Source organism: Cryptomeria japonica, chromosome 8 (assembly GCF_030272615.1).
Source record: "Cryptomeria japonica chromosome 8, Sugi_1.0, whole genome shotgun sequence".
Taxonomy (NCBI): Eukaryota; Viridiplantae; Streptophyta; class Pinopsida; order Cupressales; family Cupressaceae; genus Cryptomeria; species Cryptomeria japonica.
Window position 1 is genome coordinate 405865947 of NC_081412.1, and position 21890 is coordinate 405887836.

The following is a 21890-nucleotide window of genomic DNA, read 5'->3' on the forward strand; positions in this document are numbered from 1 at the left end:
ATCTGCAAAATCTTCACTGATATAAAATTTCCTTTCTATATCTGCAAGATCTTCTTAATATATACATATCTTCTACATTAACATCCTCCTTTTTATCTGTACGAACTTCTTGTTTTATAAGTAAATCCGATATAGCATTATTTTTCATGCAGCATCTACTTCTCTTCTATTATATTATATATTTAATTCTTTGCATACTTCCTGCTTTTCTTCCCCTTCATAAACAATAATTTAATTCCCCCCTTATATATCCTTCATATAAACTTTCATAGAAAGGTCGTGACATTTCAATGTAACGTGCCTTTTCCTTAATACTTTTAATTAATCTTATATATCTCTATTCAACTCACGTATGTGTATTTCTTTTCCTTAATAAACCGTAAGTGATTACTTTGGTTCTTTGTCCTCCTTATAATCACTGCATCTACATTAATCCTTCTAGTCGTTGATCTAAAGTTAGTTGTTGTGTATCATCACATCAGAGTACGTGTTACTTGTAAACTTGGCTTCTTAGGCAATTTTGCCTCTCTTGAATATAACCTTGTAAGTATGCACTAGCTTAATGCCTTTCTTGAATATAACCTTGTAAGTATGCACTAGCTTAATGCCTTTCCTGATTCATGCATTATATGGTGGGTAATAGACCACCTTATTTGGCTGGTCGAGAGCTTCACAGAGCACCTTCTGATCTGTGTCCAATATTAGATTAATAAATTATATATGCCAATCCGATTCTGAATGATACTTAATGATTTGATGGTCTGATGTGTCCAATACTAGCTTAATGCCTTTCTTGAATATAACCTTGTAAGTATGCACTAGCTTAATGCCTTTCCTGATTCATGCATTATATGGTGGGTAATAGACCACCTTATTTGGCTGGTCGAGAGCTTCACAGAGCACCTTCTGATCTGTGTCCAATATTAGATTAATAAATTATATATGCCAATCCGATTCTGAATGATACTTAATGATTTGATGGTCTGATGTGTTTAAGGGCCCCCCCCTCTTAATCATTTGCGCACAAGGGTCAACCTTACATTAGCATCAAATATGATAAATAGGTAAGGAGTAAGATATCATTCCCGTCGGAGTGTCTCTTCAATGTGTTTGATATAGATTAATGAATATAGCGGCTTCTTCACGAATGACTGATCAGATCAAGGCGTTTGGATTGATATTTATGATATGGTGTGGGTCATCGTTATTGTCTTACGTGGAGGCTTATGATCTCTTTGTTTCTGTTATTCATATAATCTTTCGATGGTCAATCTCCTCCGATGATCGATTACATGCTTTTTATGTCTGATGACTATCGGTGAAACCTCCTTTGTCAGCTATTGCTTGTAGATAGAATAACAGTGATAGTTATCATCTTTCATTAAACCGATGCTCTTCATACTGCCATTGGATGATAAATCGTTGTCAAACATAATCTTCTTGAATTTGGCGCTCATTAGCGGAATTGGTTCCAATAACCGATGGCTACTTGGTATTTACGATGGTATGAACAAAGCATTTCATGTTTTTTATTATGTGAATTTGGACCCGCTATAGACACGTATATTTCATCATCGAGTGATTATATCAGACTCGTCCTTATAGGGATCACTTGAAATATGTTCTTTTCGATCAACCTATAGAATAAAGTGTCCCTTAAGCCATCGTATAGCATCCAGACATAGGAAATAATATTTCCCATGCGATCTTCGTTTAGCTTGCCCCTTTGAATAGTCGATGTCTTGTAGATTATAATCACCACTCACGCGATGATTTTCGTAGACATGAAAATAGGACAACTTCAGAAAATATAAAGTTTATCATTGACCAATATAATTTCGAGCATAAGTCTTAGCCGCTTCCTAAATCTCTTCCTTCGGGTAATGAATATATCTCAGTCCCCTTAATAACTGCTGCTCATTCAGTCACAACTAAATTGTATTTCTCCCCTCGTCACTTCTGCTTTATATTCATCATTAATAGTCTTTGTATTTCTGCCCTCTTCTTTTCTGCTTTATATTCATCATTAATAGTCTTGATCATTTTTATTACATTTTCATCACATCATTTGGTTTCAATTGCACCAACTTCATTATAAAGACAATGCAAGGAGCTTTCTCAATATCAACAATATTTGATGAGTTTCAATTTGGGGACATTACAAAATTCATTATCCTTTTCCTCTTTTAATTAAATAATTTTAATTCATTATTCTTTTCTTTCTATTATTTTAATTATTGAATTTATTTATCATTTTGCCTCCAATATGAATTAAATACTTTTATTATTTAATTACTTCATATTTTGGTCTTCTATAATTAAATATTTTTCAAAATTATTTAATTATCTAACACTTGCCTTTCAAAATAAAATAAATTCAAATAATTTATTTAATTTTCCCATTTCAATAAATAATTTATATTTTATTTATTTTATCTTATGCATTTACCCCTCATCTTATCCTTCCACCTAATCAATCTTTCTACATTATAGGTCACCCTCGCTTAATTTTTCTCAACCATTGATCTTGCCATTTAATATCTACCATTGATCAAATGTTATGTGAGGCATATGAATAAGGCCTTCACTCATTAATTTCTTCCTAGATAGCATGATTATCAAGAGCACATATAGCTCTTTTGAGTACCTACACTTGTCAATTATCAAGCATCCATTATTACTATCAAGAGCTAGCACCATCATTTTTTAGTATCAAGCCTTCATACTAGCATGAAGATATCAAAGTTTTTGGAACCGTTTGCTATTGTGCCAAAAGCTCGAACTATTAATGCTCGATAGAAACACTAGTTTAACTTGACCTATGGGAGTCGGTTAAGCCATGTCATGAGTCCCCAAGGAGGTGTTGACCACCAAGTCGACAATCTACCCCTCAACATTGACTGAGCTTTTAGCATCCACTGAACGAAGACTCGAACCCGTGACTCAAGGCTCTGACACCAATTGTTGGAATTGTTTGCCGTTGCACCTAAAGCTCGAACTATCAACGCTCGATACGAACACCAGATTTAACCCGACCCACGGGAGGGGTTAAGCCATGTCACAAGTCCCCAAGGAGGTGCTGACCACCGAGTCAACAAAAGTTATGCATCAAAATCTGAGAGCAAATCTACATCAAACAAAAAAGTCTTAAGTAACAATGGAGTCTCCTAAGGACTTTGTGATGGTATTATTGTTTATCATTTGATTTTATGCATAGATCTTATATTTCATTTCGTGTTTGTGTGGATTATGAGTTTGGATCTTGAATTGCATTGTTTCCATTATTTTGGTTCACATTTTTACATCATTCACATATTACATATTTCAGCTTACTTTATTAGCAATATGAACATTTAAACAAAGATTCTTCATATCTTACTAGCAACAAAGATCAAACATTGCATAAGGTTTTAATGCAAAAAAAATTGAGTGGTGTCGCAATAAAAAAAACCAAAATGCCAAGTTATTTTCAATGCAGATGTATGCACAGTTGTGCCCCTAGTCTTGTGCAAACCAACAACTACCCAACATAAGGGAGACACCACACTAGCTTGTCACAAATGCTCTAGGAGGACCGAAAGATCTCTTGAAGCATAACAACTTTTCGGGACTAACCAACTTCAAAGCTGCCTTGCACACATATGTCGCATTTGTGCCAATCTATAGCGTAGTCAGAGGCAATCATTGTTAATGGCATATTAGAACAGTCAATTGCCCTAAGAATATTGATGAGTGGATGATGTCCAATGTTTGTTCATTCACATTCCATTCACATATGATAATATCACAACCATGTGAGACCCACGATGCCTTCATTTCCTTCATTAGTTTTGTCTTCTTTGGTGCCACATATGAAGGCCCTACTTATGCAACCTTTGACACAACCTCCTTAACATAAGGAGAGAGTGAGCAAGATGGAATAGAATGCCATTGGCAAAGAAATTTTGCCAAGGGCATCTTTATTTAATCTTAGATTGTGCATTGAACATATTTTCCAATAGATTTTTTAGTTGTGTTGACGACCTTATGTTTACCCTTGGGCTATATTGCACTTATTGCAAATTTGGTAATGTGCGTATGTTGAATGCTAGTAATTCTAGAAGAAGGTGTCACCATCAAATAGTTTTATTATGTGAGTGTTATGTTGAAGTGAGTCCTTATTGCATATACCTGCCCTTTTATTAGTGATGTGTAGGAGGTGATTCACTTGTGTATTGCTGCCTTCGTATTCTAGGCTGCAAAAAATGCTATTTCCATAGGTCAAGTCGCCTTTGATCTAACCCACTTAAATTGCCACTTTTTGAATCCTCCAACACTTACCTCGTCATTGTTGCTTAAGCTAAAAAGAATTGTATTGGCATTGCTAAAACAAAGTAAAACTAACTGGCAGCTACATTAAATAATGATTTGAGATACAAGGATTTTTCTTTTTGCTTTTCTTACTTAATGTAACTTTTGATTAGCTTGTTGCAACTAAATTTAAAGACCATCACTAGGTATACAAACACAAGTATTTATCTTGATTTAGGCTGCGTGAGGTGCATATTAAGAGGATATATTATAGTTGCTATCCTTCTTTGAGTTATCAAAGACTCTGAGTACATTATTATATTAGACCAAGTTAGGTAAAATTTAAAAAGAATTGCTAATTGTGCACACAAGGATTTTCGTCCACATTTTTTATTTCAAGAATGTAAGACACAAAAGTGGAGGAAATATTGAAGTTGCAATCTTTCTGTCTTAACTAAGACGTCAAAAATGTTAATTGACTAGCCCAATGCAACTAAAAATGGCAATCAAATTCAGTATTAATGGAAATTTAAGAAAATACTTACATGAATGATTTTCATTTAGTTTAAACTTTGTAGTAGCCACTTGAAAATGGGAATATGAATGATCAAAGGGAATTGGGAAATGCAACACACCTAAAGGAGTTGGTGGTGGACCTCTTTCTTTCCTCTTCTTCTATTCCATCTGTCTTTGTTTTCATGTTTTTTTTTCTCTTTTTCTTTTCTTCTCTATTTATCTTCTCTTTCGGTGTTTGCAAAAGAGTATGGGAGAGGGTTCTTATAGATTTTTAAGGCTGGGGGGAATTGGTGGACACCCCTTTTAGGTTGAGGTCTAGGGCTTTGACAGTTTTTTAAAAGTTTGTTTAAATTGTTTTTCACAATTGCAAGCGTTTTCTTGTGGTCTTTCAAATGGTTGAGGGATGTCTCAATGTTTCTCAATGTTTTGTGATGACAAGATGCCCCCTCCAAAGGGGAATATTTGTGCTATCATCCCAAGTATTGCTCGCTGCGGTGGCTTGGGCATTGAGGACAGAGGATGTTTTTGTCCCTATCGTATTGGAGCCTGGATGTCTCTATTCTAGAGAACACTCTAAAAACCTTGGGATGTGTGTTGGAGCCTAGGGGTACTTTTGCTAGACTATCCGTAGACTCATTGCTTTTTTACCCTAATCTGCTAGGAAAAACAACTATATCATTGTAAAGATAAGAGTAGTTAAATTGGTCATAATCACACTATCAAATGACATATAAATCATCATATTTATTGCCATAGTTGGACTACTCGCGACTCGGCTTGACTTGCCAAGCCCCTCGGGAAAAAAACTCGGCAAAAACTCGGCAACTTAAAAACACGCTTAAATTTAATAAAAAGGTGCATTTTTTTTGCAAAATTTAATGAGAAGATGCATCCAATGAGTCAATAAATGATAACACAAAAGAAACAAGCTGATTCTAGATATATTTAAATGCAAAGTGTCTACAAAATCGCATCCTCATGAGGAATGCTGATGGCTGGAATCCTGGAAGCAAAATAGTAAATAGTTTTTGTAAAACCAAAAGTAAATACATCAATACAAATTACAATTACAACTTCCTCTTCCTAGCTCTAGCAAAAACTAGGGGAGAGGTAGAACTAGAGGGTCTAGTCCTAGAAGTTTGCAGTGGGCGTGACTATGCCTCCTCGCTCAGTATGGCTGACTCATCCTCTATCCTGGATGAAGCTATGTGGCACTGGCAATGACTCCTCATCCTCATCCTCTTCCTCCTCAATGTCATCCAGCTTGAGACCAAATCCACCCCCCTCCTCCTCCATAGCCTACCTCTCCAAATCAATGATGTCATCCTCGGAAAACAATGGAGGCTGCTCTTGTGATGTCCAATCACTGTAAGGATCTATATCATCCAAGTCAAGTGGACCACCTGCTACTTCCTCTACCTTCCTTAGGCGCAATCGAAGATTATATTGGACAAAGACAAGGTCATTGAGGCATTTTTGAGCTAACTTGTTCCTCTTCTTCGTGTCGATGGCTTCAAACAAGCTCTAATTGCGCTCACAGCTGGATGAACTACAAGGTTGACATAAGATTCTGAGGGCAATTTTATTGAGATTTGGGGTATTTCCACCCCAACTATGCCACCAAGCATCTGCAAATTAAAATTAGGTTGAGAGTAGCACCCCTCGTCGGGGTCTGAGGGTGAGAAAAAGAGGGGTAGAGGGATAGGTCTAGATCTTGGGGGAGAGAGGAGAGTGAGATGGAGTGTGGTAGAGAGGGGGATAGAGGAAGAGTGATAGGGAGATAGATAGGTCTAAAATTCGAGGTAGATAAAGTGAGTGAGATAGGGAGAGTGAGAGAATGTTGATAGGAGCATAATGATTACTGAAATTTGACACTGTCTGAAAAATTAAAAGATCTTCTAAAACCTAGAATTTGCATTATAACTCCTAGAGATCTGAAACCACTCTCAAACATCCTGCCAATATATACATGAAATATAACATTTAAGTATAAGTGGATGAAATATAACTTAAAGTATAAGAAAGGAAAAAGACATAGTGAAATGCCACTTATACTTAAATGTTATATTTCATGTATATATTTTGATGAAGAGAATGAAACTGACCTGAAAAAACAAAAATAGAAATTTTTTTTGACATGTTTGCGCCTCTTTTTTTAGTCTAGCTGAGTTTTTAATAGAAACTCGTCGAGTTTTTGCTGCGAGTTAAAGTGGTAAAAACTCGCAGAGCTCAAAAACTTGGTGAGTACTCTGCGAGTTTTCCATCTATGTTTATTGCTAGTATTATGAACTGATATGTACGATTTAATATTAAGTTTGGGATGGGCTTAAACTTTAGAGGAAACTTTTGATACCTTTTAGTATGAACGCAATCAAATATTAGTGGTTGGAATCACTCATAATCAGAGGACAAAGAGGACAAACTGGTTTAATCTTGTTGTAAACCAAATGTTAATATAAATGTTTATGAACTACACAAAGTGTTTGGAAAGAAAAATTGGCTTTCATAGAAGTTGTCTATAATAATAGTTAATAATCAAGGATAAACTTAAACCTAGATGATTCAATGCATTGAATAAATATATAAGATCTTCAGACATCCTTGAGAAAATGTAGCGAAATGCATGAACAATTGAGAAAATGGGGAGAGTTTAGAAAATGCTCAAAAAATTTCAAGGCTACATGATGTTTAGTATAGGGGTACTGTAGGGTTCTTCTCGTGGTCTGTTGGTTAAGTGGTGGTGTTGTTGTTGTGATTACTAAGGTTCAAACCTCAGCTGGGCCATTGTGATAGTAGACTTTTACCTTTGCTGATCCAATGTGCTTGTAGGTTTGAGCCTCAACTTTGTTTAATGGGGATGAGGTCCCTTGTTTGTGACTTCATTGGTTCATAGCTCTAGGTGAAAAGTGTTTCATTTGGTATCAGAGGGCATGTCGTGCCAGCATCACTGTTCACGTTAAAATGTTTGCCTCACACAAGTATAGGGGCACTATAGTTGAAAGAATTCTAATGTGTATACTTGGGACACAACCTTCTGAATAGCTGGTTGGATAGATAAAGAAGTGCAAAGATAATGTGGGTGTTTGCAAGGCTAGACATGATGTTGAAGATTAGAAACTGTGGGAAAGATCTACTGATGTCCAGGTTGGTTAGGCAAGTGTAAGAGTGAAAGAACAAAACTAAGGAAATCATACCGAGGAATGAGCTGGATCAGTAAGCCAACAAGTGAGTTGAATATGCAACGAAACACACTTGCAGATGACATGCCACAATATTGCAGAGTGCAACGTAGATGGTATGCAAACTATTGAACGCTTTGAAATAGCTTTTTCAAGACTGAATCAAAGTTAAATTAGTTGAGCAGAAAATTTATCCTTAGACATTTTTTTCGAGAACATAAATGCTAAATTGACGAATTGCAGACCATTGTTACAAAAATCATAAATTTTGTTTTTGAACTAGATTAGAAATTGGCAAGAAAAATAAATTTTTAAATTAAAAAACCATAATTTTTTTTTGTCGAACTTGTGGTCGAGCTTTTGAGTTGAGAAACCATGATTAAATTGGCAGTCACAAATTGCATTTTCTGGCAATTATTGGCAATTTATTAACTGCATATTGCAGGTTTTTCAAAAACCCTAATCATAGTCCCATTTTTTTTCTTTTTATGAAAATTCTATTCTTTACTCTAACCTGGTTTTGTCACAATCAAATCAATTTTTAGGAAAAAAAAATTATCTTTTGGTTTGTCAATTTATTCTTGAGGTCAAATTTTGCTAATATGTTACAGTCAAACAAACTAAATGAAAACTTAAACAAGCTTCACAAGACTGAAAATTGACTTAGAAGATGAGCAATTTGATTTTGGGGTAAACCAAACTGCAACATTTATCAATATACCTTTTGAAAAAACATTTCAGGACTGATCAAGAATGAAATCGTCTTCAAATTTCTGAAAATATTTAGTTAAACTCGAAGATGGTTTTTTTTGTGTTTGCCACACAAAAACTTTTTTATTTGCATAATATTATAAAATAGAAACATACATAACAGATTTGATAGAGTAAAACACTGAGCTGAAAATAGAAATTATAAAATTAATGTTAAGCGACAACGAAAGACTGAGATTAAGGGGTAGAAAAGTATATCTGAAATGTAGGAGCTGAAAATAGAAATTATAAAATTAATATTAAGCGGTAACTCCTCAACAGCCCTAGGATCAGCTGCTAGACCAAAATATCTTCCACGAGAGAAATTGGAGAATAGCTTCCTTCATTATGCAAAATTGATTGATTGAATGTAAAATATACAATGAGAGGCCTTGCCAATAAGGGCAAAGGGTAGAAAAGTATGTCTGAAATGTAGGAGTTATCGGCAACTCCTCAACAGCCATAGGATCAGCTGCTAGACCAAAATATCTTCCACGAGAGAAATTGGAGAATAGCTTCCTTCATTATGCAAAATTGATTGATTGAATGTAAAATATACAATGAGAGAGGTTGAGACATAGGATTAGACAAGATTATGACATGTGTCTTAATCCTATGTTATGAGACAACTAAAGTGCCAAATATTAAATGACCTAGGCAACTAGAATTAAATAAAGGTCATAAAAATAAGATATGATAAGATCGTATTTAGACAACTAAGAATTCTAAAATGACACTTAGCACCTAAGTAAACTTAAGTCATGTGAATAGCTCCTGTACTAGGAGCTAGCCAGGTACAACACCATACTAGATACTAAACCTTATTCACTCCAACACCCCCCTTAAGTGTAACTTATTGAGTAGATTATTATCCAAAGATGCAAGATTATTATGAGTCTTAGCTATTAAACCATGTTAGGCACCCATTTACATGCAAATCTCACAAATAGAGAAAAAGAGAAAACTCAATGCGACAAAACTACTCTCCAAAAGAGAGAAAACAAATAGAAAAGAATGATGTATGAAGGACTCAATGACATACCCCAAGGACTACATCCATCATGAAAATACAATCAATGAACCTCCCCACAAGAGGGAAAGAGAGAGACTATATAGTTCCCCCACAATGTATAATATCTAAGTTATTGGCTTGGGTTTAGGTTTATATTTGGGTTTAAGAACTCGGTTCACTGGTTTGACAAAATTTTGAAAAAAGGTTTGGGTTCGTTAGTTAAAAAACAATATAACAATCATATATATAATTTAGTATATATATATTAAATATAAATGTACATATATTATATATAAATGTACATAATACTGTATTAATAATAATATGTATATTTGTATTTAATAGTGTATAAATAAATAATAAATATACATTTTATGTTAAATATACTTTTTTCTTTTGATAAATCACAGCAGAAGTGGTATTTTTAGCTTTTCCTTGGAGTAAGAGCCAGTCAAGTAGACTTGAACCCAAGACCTCCCATGTAGGAGGCTCGCAACTAACTGTTGCGTTGTGGGGTCATTCCCAAATGTACCTTTTATAATAAATATACATTCATTGAACATTTCATAATATTGAATTAATATAAAGAAATATTTGTTGAGTTTCAATCTCCTTGCATGTTTGATGTTGAAGACCTGAAGACAAGAACCACCGATGCTGAAGACATGCCAGTCAAGTAGACTTGAACCCAAGACCTCCCATGTAGGAGGCTCGCAACTAACTGTTGCGTTGTGGGGTCATTCCCAAATGTACCTTTTATAATAAATATACATTCATTGAACATTTCATAATATTGAATTAATATAAAGAAATATTTGTTGAGTTTCAATCTCCTTGCATGTTTGATGTTGAAGACCCGAAGACAAGAACCACCGATGCTGAAGACATGAAATGTCATGTAGCAGAAGCAGGCAATGGAGCTAGAGTTGGAGGCAGACCTTGAGCGAACCTAAAGCTGTACTGAATATGAACTTTTACTTGAATCGTATTTACGCAATATGAGGGCCTATATAGTCGAGCTCGGTAACTTAGTATAATGTCTTGTAGAAATGGTGAATGCTTGAAGACAAACAAAATTCGGTGACTACAAACAACATTTCTCCCCTTGGGAAGAAGATAAACCAAGTACAAATGTAGGAATTCTTACCATTCTATATAGGAATTTGTAGGAAATAGAATCCAAATGTATGAAGACGTCTTCAAAATTTTCTCATGTGTTTCCAAGTCCTTAGAAGATAATGATGCCACAAACCAATCAGGTACGTGCCCAATTACAACAAAATGTGACAAACAATGAACAAATGGAAATTGATTTTTAACTAGGTCCAAAGACAAATTTGAAGTGACAACAGTTGTGCCATGGCTATCATCAAATAAGAAATATAATTCCTCGAATTGGTCCTCTAGATCTGAAATGTGAGACTCCACAAACAAAGAAGCAATGTCTGATGAATAGGAATCCCAATTTCGAAATTTTCTCATGTGTTTCCAAGTCCTTGGAAGATAGTGATGCCACAAACCAATTGGGTACGTGCCCAATTACAACAAAATGTGACAAACAATGAACAAATGGAAACTGATTTTGAACTAGGTCCAAAGACAAATGTGAAGTGACAATAGTTGTACCATGGCTATTATCAAATAAGAAATATAATTCCTCGAATTGGTCCTCTAGATCTGAAATGTGAGATTCCACAAACAAAGAAGCAATGTCTGATGAGTAGGAATCCCAATTCGAAATTTTCTCATGTGTTTCCAAGTCCTTGGAAGATAATGATGCCACAAACCAATCAGGTACGTGCCCAATTACAACAAAATGTGACAAACAACGAACAAATGGAAACTGATTTTGAACTAGGTCCAAAGACAAATTTGAAGTGACAACAATTGTGCCATGGCTATCACCAAATAAGAAATCTAATTGCTCGAATTGGTCCTCTAGATCTGAAATGTGAGACTCTACAAACAAAGAAGCAATGTTTGATGAATAGGAATCCCAATTAGGAAGACAATGTGATACTTGTTCTAATGACTCGCTAGAATTAATCAACGAATCAACAACAAAAGATGGATATCCTACTTAATAGGAATGATGAGTCTCAATCAAAGAAGGTACAACAACTGTCTCTACAAGTGGAGGAGCAACTTGAGATTTTGAAGTGGAATCATATGGTGGATCAAATGCACTTTCAAGCAAGAGTTGAATTGGCATAATGTGAGACATGAGGACACCATTCATGCCCACGTTGACCTTTATACATGATTAACAACTCAAAATTTCCAAAATATTGCAAAAATAGGAATGCTCAACTCAAATAGAAACCATCAATATGATGTATGCTGAAAATGAAGTGATTAGATCAAAGTAACACCTCCCCAAACGTTAAAATGTTTGAGTAATCCTTCGGGATGCAAATATAGCAAAAATTGAATAACAAATACTTGGGATAGAATATGGAAAAAGTGCATGGATGATCAAGGTCATTATTGATTGGTGGGCCTAAAAAATGTCATAGACTTTAGGAGTTTCTTGGGTCTACCCAAAATCTATTGGACGTTTGTGCTTATGATCTCTCACATTTTGTGTTGTTTGAATCAGGCAATAAAGGAGGAATCGATGTGAATCTTACATGGACATAGGAACAAAAATGGACATTTGTACAACTAAATTAGAGGCATTGTTTCGCATTAATCCTTTGCCATATAGTACTTTGAAACTGTGACAAATGTCTTAGAGTAAGCACCTAGTCTTGTCCCCATTTGCATGACCACACAATTGCCTATAACAATGAAACTTTGTTTGACTCAATGCACATGTATATTGCATAGAACATCTATGTGGTGGTGTGGGTCTATAAGTGATCAATGCATTATATATTGGGTGAGGAGACAATAACTGATATAGATCATAAGCCTTGGTAGTTCATGTGGACCCAAGGTAAGTTGCAAAACAATCATCAACAAAAATTGGCCATATGCCTCCAATTGTTCCATCTCAACATCCTACAAGAAAGGGAGTATGAATTGGTTTGTGGATTGCTTTAGTAGACCTTCAATTGTAGCTCTAACAACTATGCATTTAATCCTTGAAAACATGTGACACAAAATAGTGTTAGTTGTACATTAGAGCTTCTTATGTCTTTATCATGTACAAGAAATTGATAATTGGGTGATAGGTTCTTGATTATTACTTAGAGAATGGGCTTTTGTGCACCTTGGGGCATGTGTGTTCCTATTGAGGAGCAACTGTGCAAAAGTACTAATGACCAAAACTATCTCATGATGATGCAATGTACATTAGGCTTTCTATTACTAATGACATCACAATGTCGATAGATTGAAAGCAAGGGTTGTATACATCTTTTTTGTTTTGTGACAAGCCTTGCAATTTGTTTCATTGAATTTAATGTCAAATTTTCTCATTTGTAGGCATATTCATGACAGTGTATGTTGTTGTTGACATATTCTTGACCATGCTAGTTTTGATGTCTTGCAAGAAAGGGATCTCTAAAAAAGATACTACCAAGCTCTTCTTAAGAATGTGTGGATCCATTTTGGCTTAACACATACCATTTTGTGTTACCATAGAACATATTTTGGGCTACTTATGGTTCATGATGGGCACACAGTCAACAAAGTCCACAAGGTTCTATCCTCAATTAAATGGACATATGGAGGCGATCAATCACATGATATTCCTAGGATGAATCACTTGAAGCATCCTCATACATAGGATGGGAGGTTATGCTATGTACAATGCAAGTACAACCATTATTTTTTATTGCTCCACTTGCCACAACTCATTTTGGGTTTGCCTTAGGTTTCAACCATTGGCACCCGTTTGGTGTAGCACAACCTTTCGTGTTGTAAGAGGCATCATTCCATACATAAATGAATTGGATAAGGCAATTAAATTTGTTGAGGGGATTTGACATATTTGATTGTAGGTTCATGAGATCTTTTAGCAAACCATAAAAAAGTACAAGCAACAACATGATTAGCACTTTGTCCCATATTAGTTTTATGTGGGACACAAAGTTTGGTTGCATCTCTAGAAAGATAGTTTTCAAGGCTTAAGCTTACATTTTTGCAATATGGGCGATATTCTGTGCCACTCTTGTGAGTGATAATGCACTTGAGCTCAACTTGGCACACTACCTTAGATTGTATCATGTTTAGTGCAAAATTGGTTAACCCATATTTTCTATCAATCTTGGATATGTAAGACATTTAAAATCTGTTAATGAGCACAATATTGAACTTTGACATCATTGCTTCAGTGACTACTAATCAAATCATTGATTTGTGTCATACAAAGCTTATGCATTAAGCAAACTTGGAGCTAAAATGTAGGCAGTGTTGGAAATCACCAATCACTAGGTACCCTTTTATAGTCAAGTTTCACATGGGTCTGTCCTTATTATTCATTTGCTTCTAATTTCAAATTTGCTTGATACTAAAATTTTGTATTAGACAAATGAGAATGTACACGATGGTTTGCATATTTTGTCAAGTCTCCCTCATCTCTTTCAATCCTAATCTTGAGCCCTAGCCCAATTATGCTAGATTGTGTACATGGGGCAAACATGTAATGGTGGTACTAGATTGTGTACATGGGGCAAACATGTAATAGTGGTGCTGACTTAGTAGATATTGTGGACAAATTGGCTGGGGTTTGGTTAGTAGATGATAACCAAAATGTCATAGTTTATACCGTTGACCTCAGTATATATTTTTTGAATATTATATACAAACCCTGCACTTGAATACAATGTATTGCAGCTTGAGATGAATGTAATTTAGTCTGTATCTATTGTTGGATAACCTGAGCAGGTTAGAATCACCATTGAGTGTTAAGAACTATATAACTTGTTTCCAAATCCAGTATGGTATATAGTGGAAACATAATAACTGTGTCTAGTTCAACCATTAGATTAGTTATCTGAAGTCTGTGCAGATGAAGAAGCGTGAAGAGCTCATGGTTCAAGAGGGATTCACAATGGTCCATAGGAGGAAAAACATGTTTCCTTGTATCACATCATGTAATGATTTTGAGGGGAGACATATAACAGCTACTACATGTTGATACATACAAAAAAGCTTGGTTGTAAATCCAATATGGTGCCTAGTTGTAATATAGCCGTTGACTACAGGTTTGTGTTTTAATGTTTCTTCTGAGAAAACTCAAACCTCACCAATATGTGAGGTGAAAGCTTTGTGTGAATTGTAAGGTGAAGCTCCTTGAGATCTGAACTGACCTTAGACACAACATAATAGACAAATTATACAGTTATTCACATTATACAATGTTTCTTTAGGTGTTTTTGGCATAAATGAAATAATTACTTGCCTAACCCTTTGCCTTAGGTACAAGCAAAAGATTGGTAACAACTCTTGTCTCAGAAGTGAGACTTTATGGATTTTGAATGAAAAATTAACAAATGACACATTCCTACTAGTGAAAACAAAGATCAGCAATATGATACAAGGTTTCAAAGGATTAATAACTTCAACATAGGATAACACATGATTATAATAACTAAATAACTATGTTGCATGCTAAATTACAACTTAGATGAACGAATAACCTCAATATAAAACTTGATGCAATTACCTATTTTCAACTTAGTTCTGTCACTTATTGCTGCCACTTGGAAGTCTAATCTGTCTCCTATGCATGCCATCCTGATACTTATATCAGTTAAATTTACTTCTGAGCACCCTTTCAAGCTGTTCATGTCACTTATCAGCATCTTCTTAAGCACCCAGGAACTTCTTTTGACTGGTTCTGTCACTTGGAATTGGGGTTATATATTGTCTTAGGTGCACTTTTATGCTCCCTGTGTCAGTTAAGACACATTTAGGCAGCTACTTGAGTCATCTTTGCCGCTTAAGAGGTCATTTTATCACCCTAGATGTGCACTTTAGTCTGTATTGTCACTAAAGAATTCTCAAGCTCTTCTAAGTTCTCATCTCTTTCATGCTTGACACTCAAACTGAATCATCCCACCCCTCTCTGGATATGTAATTTTCTAATTTTTCTCTTTTTTTGTTTTTTCTAATTTATGATATTTTCATGTTTTTGAGATATAATGAAACAAATTGCAGGAATTTAAAGAGGAATGCTAGAAAACCTTTCTAAACACTAATAATTTAATTCACTTCCCAAAAACTCAATAACTTTATTACTGATTAAATAAAGAACAGTACATACTCTAATCAAACACCATCCAGATAACATGTAAGCAGATTACATAGTACAGCCAGGATGGAATGAAGGTACAGCAGCTAGTTGGTATGGTACGGCCAGGCTAGGACTGCAAACAAGAGATTAATCTGCCCTAAAAATTCCACTGATTATAATCACCCTTAAACAATTGACAAACCATTCAAAATCAGATCTGAAAAAACTCACAAAACCCTACGCTGGGACCAAAAATAGTACAGCCAGCCTTGAGAAAGGTACGGCTGGTCTAGTGAATGGTATGGCCCTCCAAAATGATCTTCAATCTCTTCCAATCTGTGAGCAATCGACTTCCAGATGTCCTATCAACTTTCCAAATTGGTTTCAATGATGCACAAATATAATCTTAGAGTGAGATTCTAAAAGAGTGACATTGGGTGATTTTCCACACCTGTAGACACTGATCCCTTTGAGAGTTTTCATTCTCAGAAAGCCTGAAACTTCATTAGCAAACCCTTGCTCTCTAGGAACTTCATTATTTTCTCCAAACATGAATGAATTAATGAGCTCTCAAGAGTCCTTTTATAACCTTCTCAAAACCCCTCGACTTGGAACCATTTAATGTAGTTGGTGCCCCCATAAAGGCTTAATAATATAATCATTAAAATAACTTATGCAATTAATACTCCTTATATAAAGTCATTAATTTAATTAATATTATTAAAGCCGAAACTTAAATAAATCAATATTATTCATTAACTTCAATAAATGTCAATATTGCAACATTTAATTAATTCTGCCAACTACCTAGTAATAGCTTTGGTACCTTCCAACCGTCTAGATGACTCTCTATAAATAGTATGGGGCCAAACGATTAAGAGACTTGATAAAAATAGTAAGTATGTACAAACGGAGCCTGAGAGACCTCTGGAAGGCAACCCACCAAAAAAATGAATCTCTGAGATGGAGTACTGAAATAAACAACCCAAGGATCAGCCGAAAAGCCCTGAATCACCCACAAAGGGCCCCCTAATTGCCACATTAGCCTATGGGGGCCACTGATAATAGGCTAACCTTTGAAAGTAATTGATGCTTAGGAAGGTGCAAAAATGGGGACATTACACAAACTGTTAACATCTTCCTTCAGGTGCGCTTTTCAGAAATTTATGTCATTACAAGGTGTTCTTCACTCCTAAAAGCACTCTTTTCAGCTGCTCATGTTACTTCGAGGATGGCATAGGTGCTCCTCCTCTACCCGTTCATGACTTAAATCAGTCATTACTTTTGAAGTACCTATTTCTGCTATCACTATCATTTAACAGTCAATCTTTCTTTTGCAAGCATGCCTATCATTCGTTGTAAGTCAAGTCAGGTTGTGCATATTCTCAAGTGCTCATGTCCTGTGAACAGAAAACTGTAACTTTTCATTCACTTGGAAGGATTTCCAACTCAGAGGACATTTCTGGATCATGATCTCGCATGGACTGATTTCAACAAGCATAAGGCCTTCAACATGACTCAATTAGTCTTTGTTTTCCTCATGAGACAAGCAGCAAATTGTGTATTCAAATCTTCATGAAATAATAAATCTTGCTTGAAACAGGACCAGTGGCAAGGGCACAAGATGATAGTTAGCTTTAGTCAAAAAAATTGATAGATGGACCTGACAAAATAGACACAAAAATAATTTATCATTTAAAGTTTTGCAGGGGTGCAACACAGCAGCTTCAACCATGTGTCTAGTTATCTGCATTTTGTGGTGCTCATGTAGCCAGTTGAGTTCAAGTAAACCAAGCAGCTCATAACATGATATAATTAGTCCTAGTGGGAAAGAAACTGTGTCTTATTTCATGTATAACATTGTGATCGTTTGGAGGGAACAGATAAAAAAGTTGCTGAATGTTGTACTAGGGCGGCATTAAGGTTCTACATATTGACATGCAAATGTGGTAATGTAATACAACTGTTTTGCATTAGATCACGAGGCAACATGAAGGATTGTGGAATAGGGTTATAGTTGACTGACAATTTCACTGAAAGATGGGTCGTTGTGTTGGTTGTACAGGGAATAAGGCAAAGAATACATAAATGTACAAAAAGTTGAAAGAAATTGATAGATAAATAAAGGGTCTGAAAGTACAAATCAAAGAAAAAAATGCCAAAGTGTCTTGCATTGGAAAAAGGAGCTATGAACTAGAATAAGAACATGAGGTGGAGTTGAAAGAGTGGTGATCAAAGTCTATGGCCTTTGAATTGGAATTGGAATGCCTAAACCCAAGCAAACAGAATTTGACAAGCAGAAGACATATTTGGAGTAGAAGGTGGCAAAGGAAGAAAGTTAGACTATGGAGATAAAGAATTGCAGTTGAGGCAGTAAGGATTTTCAGTGCACTTGGAGTTCTTTAGGTGAAAGTGAATACATCTTTAGATTCCTCACTGCTGCCTTATGCTCTGCCCTAAGCCTCTTCTTGTGTCTGCTTCTTCCTATCTTATTGGATTTGTCCAATTCCAGAGATGCACCACTGAACTGGACAGGTTACAGGCCCCTGGTGTGGTTACCATTGGTTATGTCCAATGTCCATACCTGGGACTGTGGTTTCTTCTTGAGTATCTATGAAGTATACTTGGGACAAACCTACTGTCATGGGAATGAATACTAGGAGTATCCAGGGCCAGACCATTTATTTTTAAAATGGATTTTTAGTACCAATTAATTGCATTTAAGCTCTCAGTTTTTCTCTCATAAATGCTTTTTTAGAATCACAGTTGATCTATGTAAATTTTCTTCTCACAAATGTCCATTAGACAGTTTTGTCCAGGCATGAGCTTGTTTTGAACTAATGAATTTTGAATATGCATGACACATTTTTCCTCCATACACTCTGAATTTGTAACCTAGACTTGCCGTGCTTGAATTGATCTTTCACAGTTTGCACGTTAGGCTACAGATTCTACAATTCATTCAATAATAATGCCATTTGATATGCACAGGCAGAGGACATAAATATTTGTCAATGCACTCAAATGACAACTATATTTAGGCCTCTATGCAGAAAATACAGCAGCAGGCAAAACAGATAGTGCTCTACATATGGTTTTTACTCTTTAGCTTTTTCTTGATACTTTTGTTATGGGTGGATCACAAATCTATCTACATTTTGGGAAATATTTTGTAATCTCTGGATACAGAGCAGTCTTTGTTCATTAAATGCTATATTTAGCCACTGATGGTTTATTGTAAACTCTGAAGTCTGCAATTTTCCAACAGTATTTCCCATATATATATATATTTGGTAATTTAATGAATTAATAATTTATATAAATGGATATAGAATATTTTTCTTGTTTAACTAAATATTTATATGTTTAAATTTTAAGTGTATATATGGCCAAACTCAGCTGCAGTATAGCCATAAAGGAGCGATATCCTAAATAATGCACTGGGCACAAGTTAATTAAAAGGTTGAGTTGTGAGGGTAGTCGGTAACTTTGCCAATAGGCGGTTTTGTCCAGGGACGAATTAGCCATTTGCTTGTCTAATTGATATGACAGTTGAAATATGGAATTAATTCGTTTCAATTGATGTGTAAAGAGCATAGGCAGCTTGCGCAGACAAAATAGTCTATTAGATGACTTGGTTGACAATAGGGTGGTCTAAAACCTGGTTAAGGTTAAGAGACATGTAATGCCCTTTCATTATACTCGAATAAATACCAAACATAGGTGCAATTTAAAACAATCACATTAATTATATAGCTATATATTTCCGTGTGGATACAACTATTTTTACACATTTGATAGGATTATATATATTTTGCACCTACGTATTTTATTTGGGTGCTATGTTTATAAATATTAAATTTATACACCATTTATTTGAAATAGACATTAATAGATATATTTTATACTTTTCTTTGAAAGGAGTAAGCATATATCTATACATTTTCGTTTGGATGCAACTCTTTTTACACATTTAATAGAATGAATTTTCATCTGGGTGTATAGGCATAAAGGTAAGTGCTTTAAAAAAAATTACAATTTATTTATAGCTTCCAAGGTTGATGGGTATGTGATAAACTTATGTGTATTCATGTTCTTTTTCCATTTAGGGTATAGCATAATAATGCAACATGTTCGTTAGGTAATTTGTAATGAGAGCAAATTTAGATTTAAATTTAATTTTGATTATCTTGGCATGAGTATGTGTAAACACATGTTTAATTTAACATTGGTCATGTGCAAATGCAGTGTAATTCTGAAGTTGAACATGTATAAATGTAGATTTAATCGAGTACAACATTCCACAATTAAATACTTGATAAATTAGGATTTCACATCTATAGTACAACATTACTTCTTAGCAAAGTTAATTTATAGTCCAAACTACCAATTAATGAATTCAATAATATGGTAATTAATTAAACTCATTATTATTAATATTCCACTTATCTGAACATGTCGATTACCCCTTTCACATAGTAAGTTTTTTAAGAACTAAACAACATACATAACATGAGTCACCGTTTGCACAGCCATCATACAAGTACATGATATATGAGATAGCCATAGGAAAGAAAACCAATCAGAATTCCAGCCATAGCATATATGTAAGACTGCATATCCAGGGATTTATGTAGAGCAGATTTGTACATGAATCTTTTCCATGCCCTCGTGGAAGTCACTCAAGGGTAGGATTTACCATCAAGCCATGTTGGCATCATCTGTCCACATGGACAGGCCAACCCTCCTCACTCAAAGGACCCATTCAATTTCTACCTCCTTTGCCACACAAAGTCTGCATAAGAACATCAACTCAACTAAGGTCAAAAGAACTCCAATCACATCACAAGCCATAAAAATGACTGCAAAAAATATAAAATGATCGTATTTATACAATTTTGTTTTAGCTTAAGAGTCTCATTCACACAGCCAACAAACAACCTTTACCAAGGTTCTCTCATGGCAACACCTCCCTAGAGTTTTCAACAAGGATAATTAAATTGAATAACAACACTAGATGATTTTCCGTTTATAAAACTAGAATTAATAGCTAACATTCATCAATGAATCACCTGAATTATGTCATGGACAATTCAAGAGAAGCTTCAAGGTCAAGGTAATATGCACACAAATAAGGAATAAGTTTGTCATTATTGGCTAAATAACTATAGCATGTAACATAGAAGCAAGACTCTCATAGGTCCTTGGGGGATTTTAACACCTTGCTTTTCACCTCTAACATTGGTTGAACCAGGCACTTGCATACTCCTGGTCCTAGCTCCTTTTCCCTCAATTGCAAAAAATGCCTCGTTGGGGGAAATTGGAGATTTCACAAGGGTTTACGGCCTGCTCAGTGAGAACATGTGTCATTCCTTTTGTCTTTGGGGAAGAAGCTTGGGGTTCAAGTTGAGGTTCCCACATAACCACAATGGCTTTTAAGATTCCAGCCTTATGTGCTACGGATGAGTTGTCTTCTTAGACTCTAAACATAAATGTTCATATTCAAAATCGGTGGATCCCACTTAATAACAACTTAAAAACTTAATTATATGGGTAATGGTCATTATACATGATTTAATATCTTCTTGCAGTCAAATAAATGGAAGTTAGATACATTAGCTATTATTCAAATTTTTATTGATGTGTTTCCAATTACTTAATGTTCAACCATTAGTATCACTCAATTTTGCATGAATTTATGCATATAAGCATTTTACTATGGATGATTGAGTCACTAATCTCATTTCCTTGCTGCAGGTTATCAAAGAAAGGAAATGGAAGGAGATAGCCCTGGCACTTAACTTTCCTCCAACAACAACAAGTGCTTCATTTGTATTACGCAAGTTTTACAGCAATTCTCTTCATCACTACGAACAAGTATATCTATTTGGAGTTCATGGATCTGTCGTTCAACCTCCAGGTATAAATTGCAGTCTGTATCATGTTTTTGTAATTGTCT

At 35.1% G+C, this 21890-nt stretch overlaps 1 protein-coding gene and 1 long non-coding RNA gene across 2 annotated transcripts in view; one reads left to right on the forward strand and one right to left on the reverse strand.

Annotated features, from left to right (window-relative positions):
- LOC131079471 (high mobility group B protein 9) overlaps nt 1-21890 on the forward strand; it is a 50234-nt gene that overhangs the window by 26833 nt on the left and 1511 nt on the right. Inside the window, exon 3 of the mRNA XM_058017437.2 lies at nt 21689-21851. Coding sequence (XP_057873420.1) covers nt 21689-21851 — 163 coding nt within the window. The remainder of the gene's footprint in view (nt 1-21688; nt 21852-21890) is intronic.
- LOC131079472 (uncharacterized) overlaps nt 20326-21890 on the reverse strand; it is a 53371-nt gene continuing 51806 nt past the window's right edge. The window contains exon 2 of the long non-coding RNA XR_009113982.2: nt 20326-20726. This is a non-coding gene — a long non-coding RNA (uncharacterized LOC131079472). The remainder of the gene's footprint in view (nt 20727-21890) is intronic.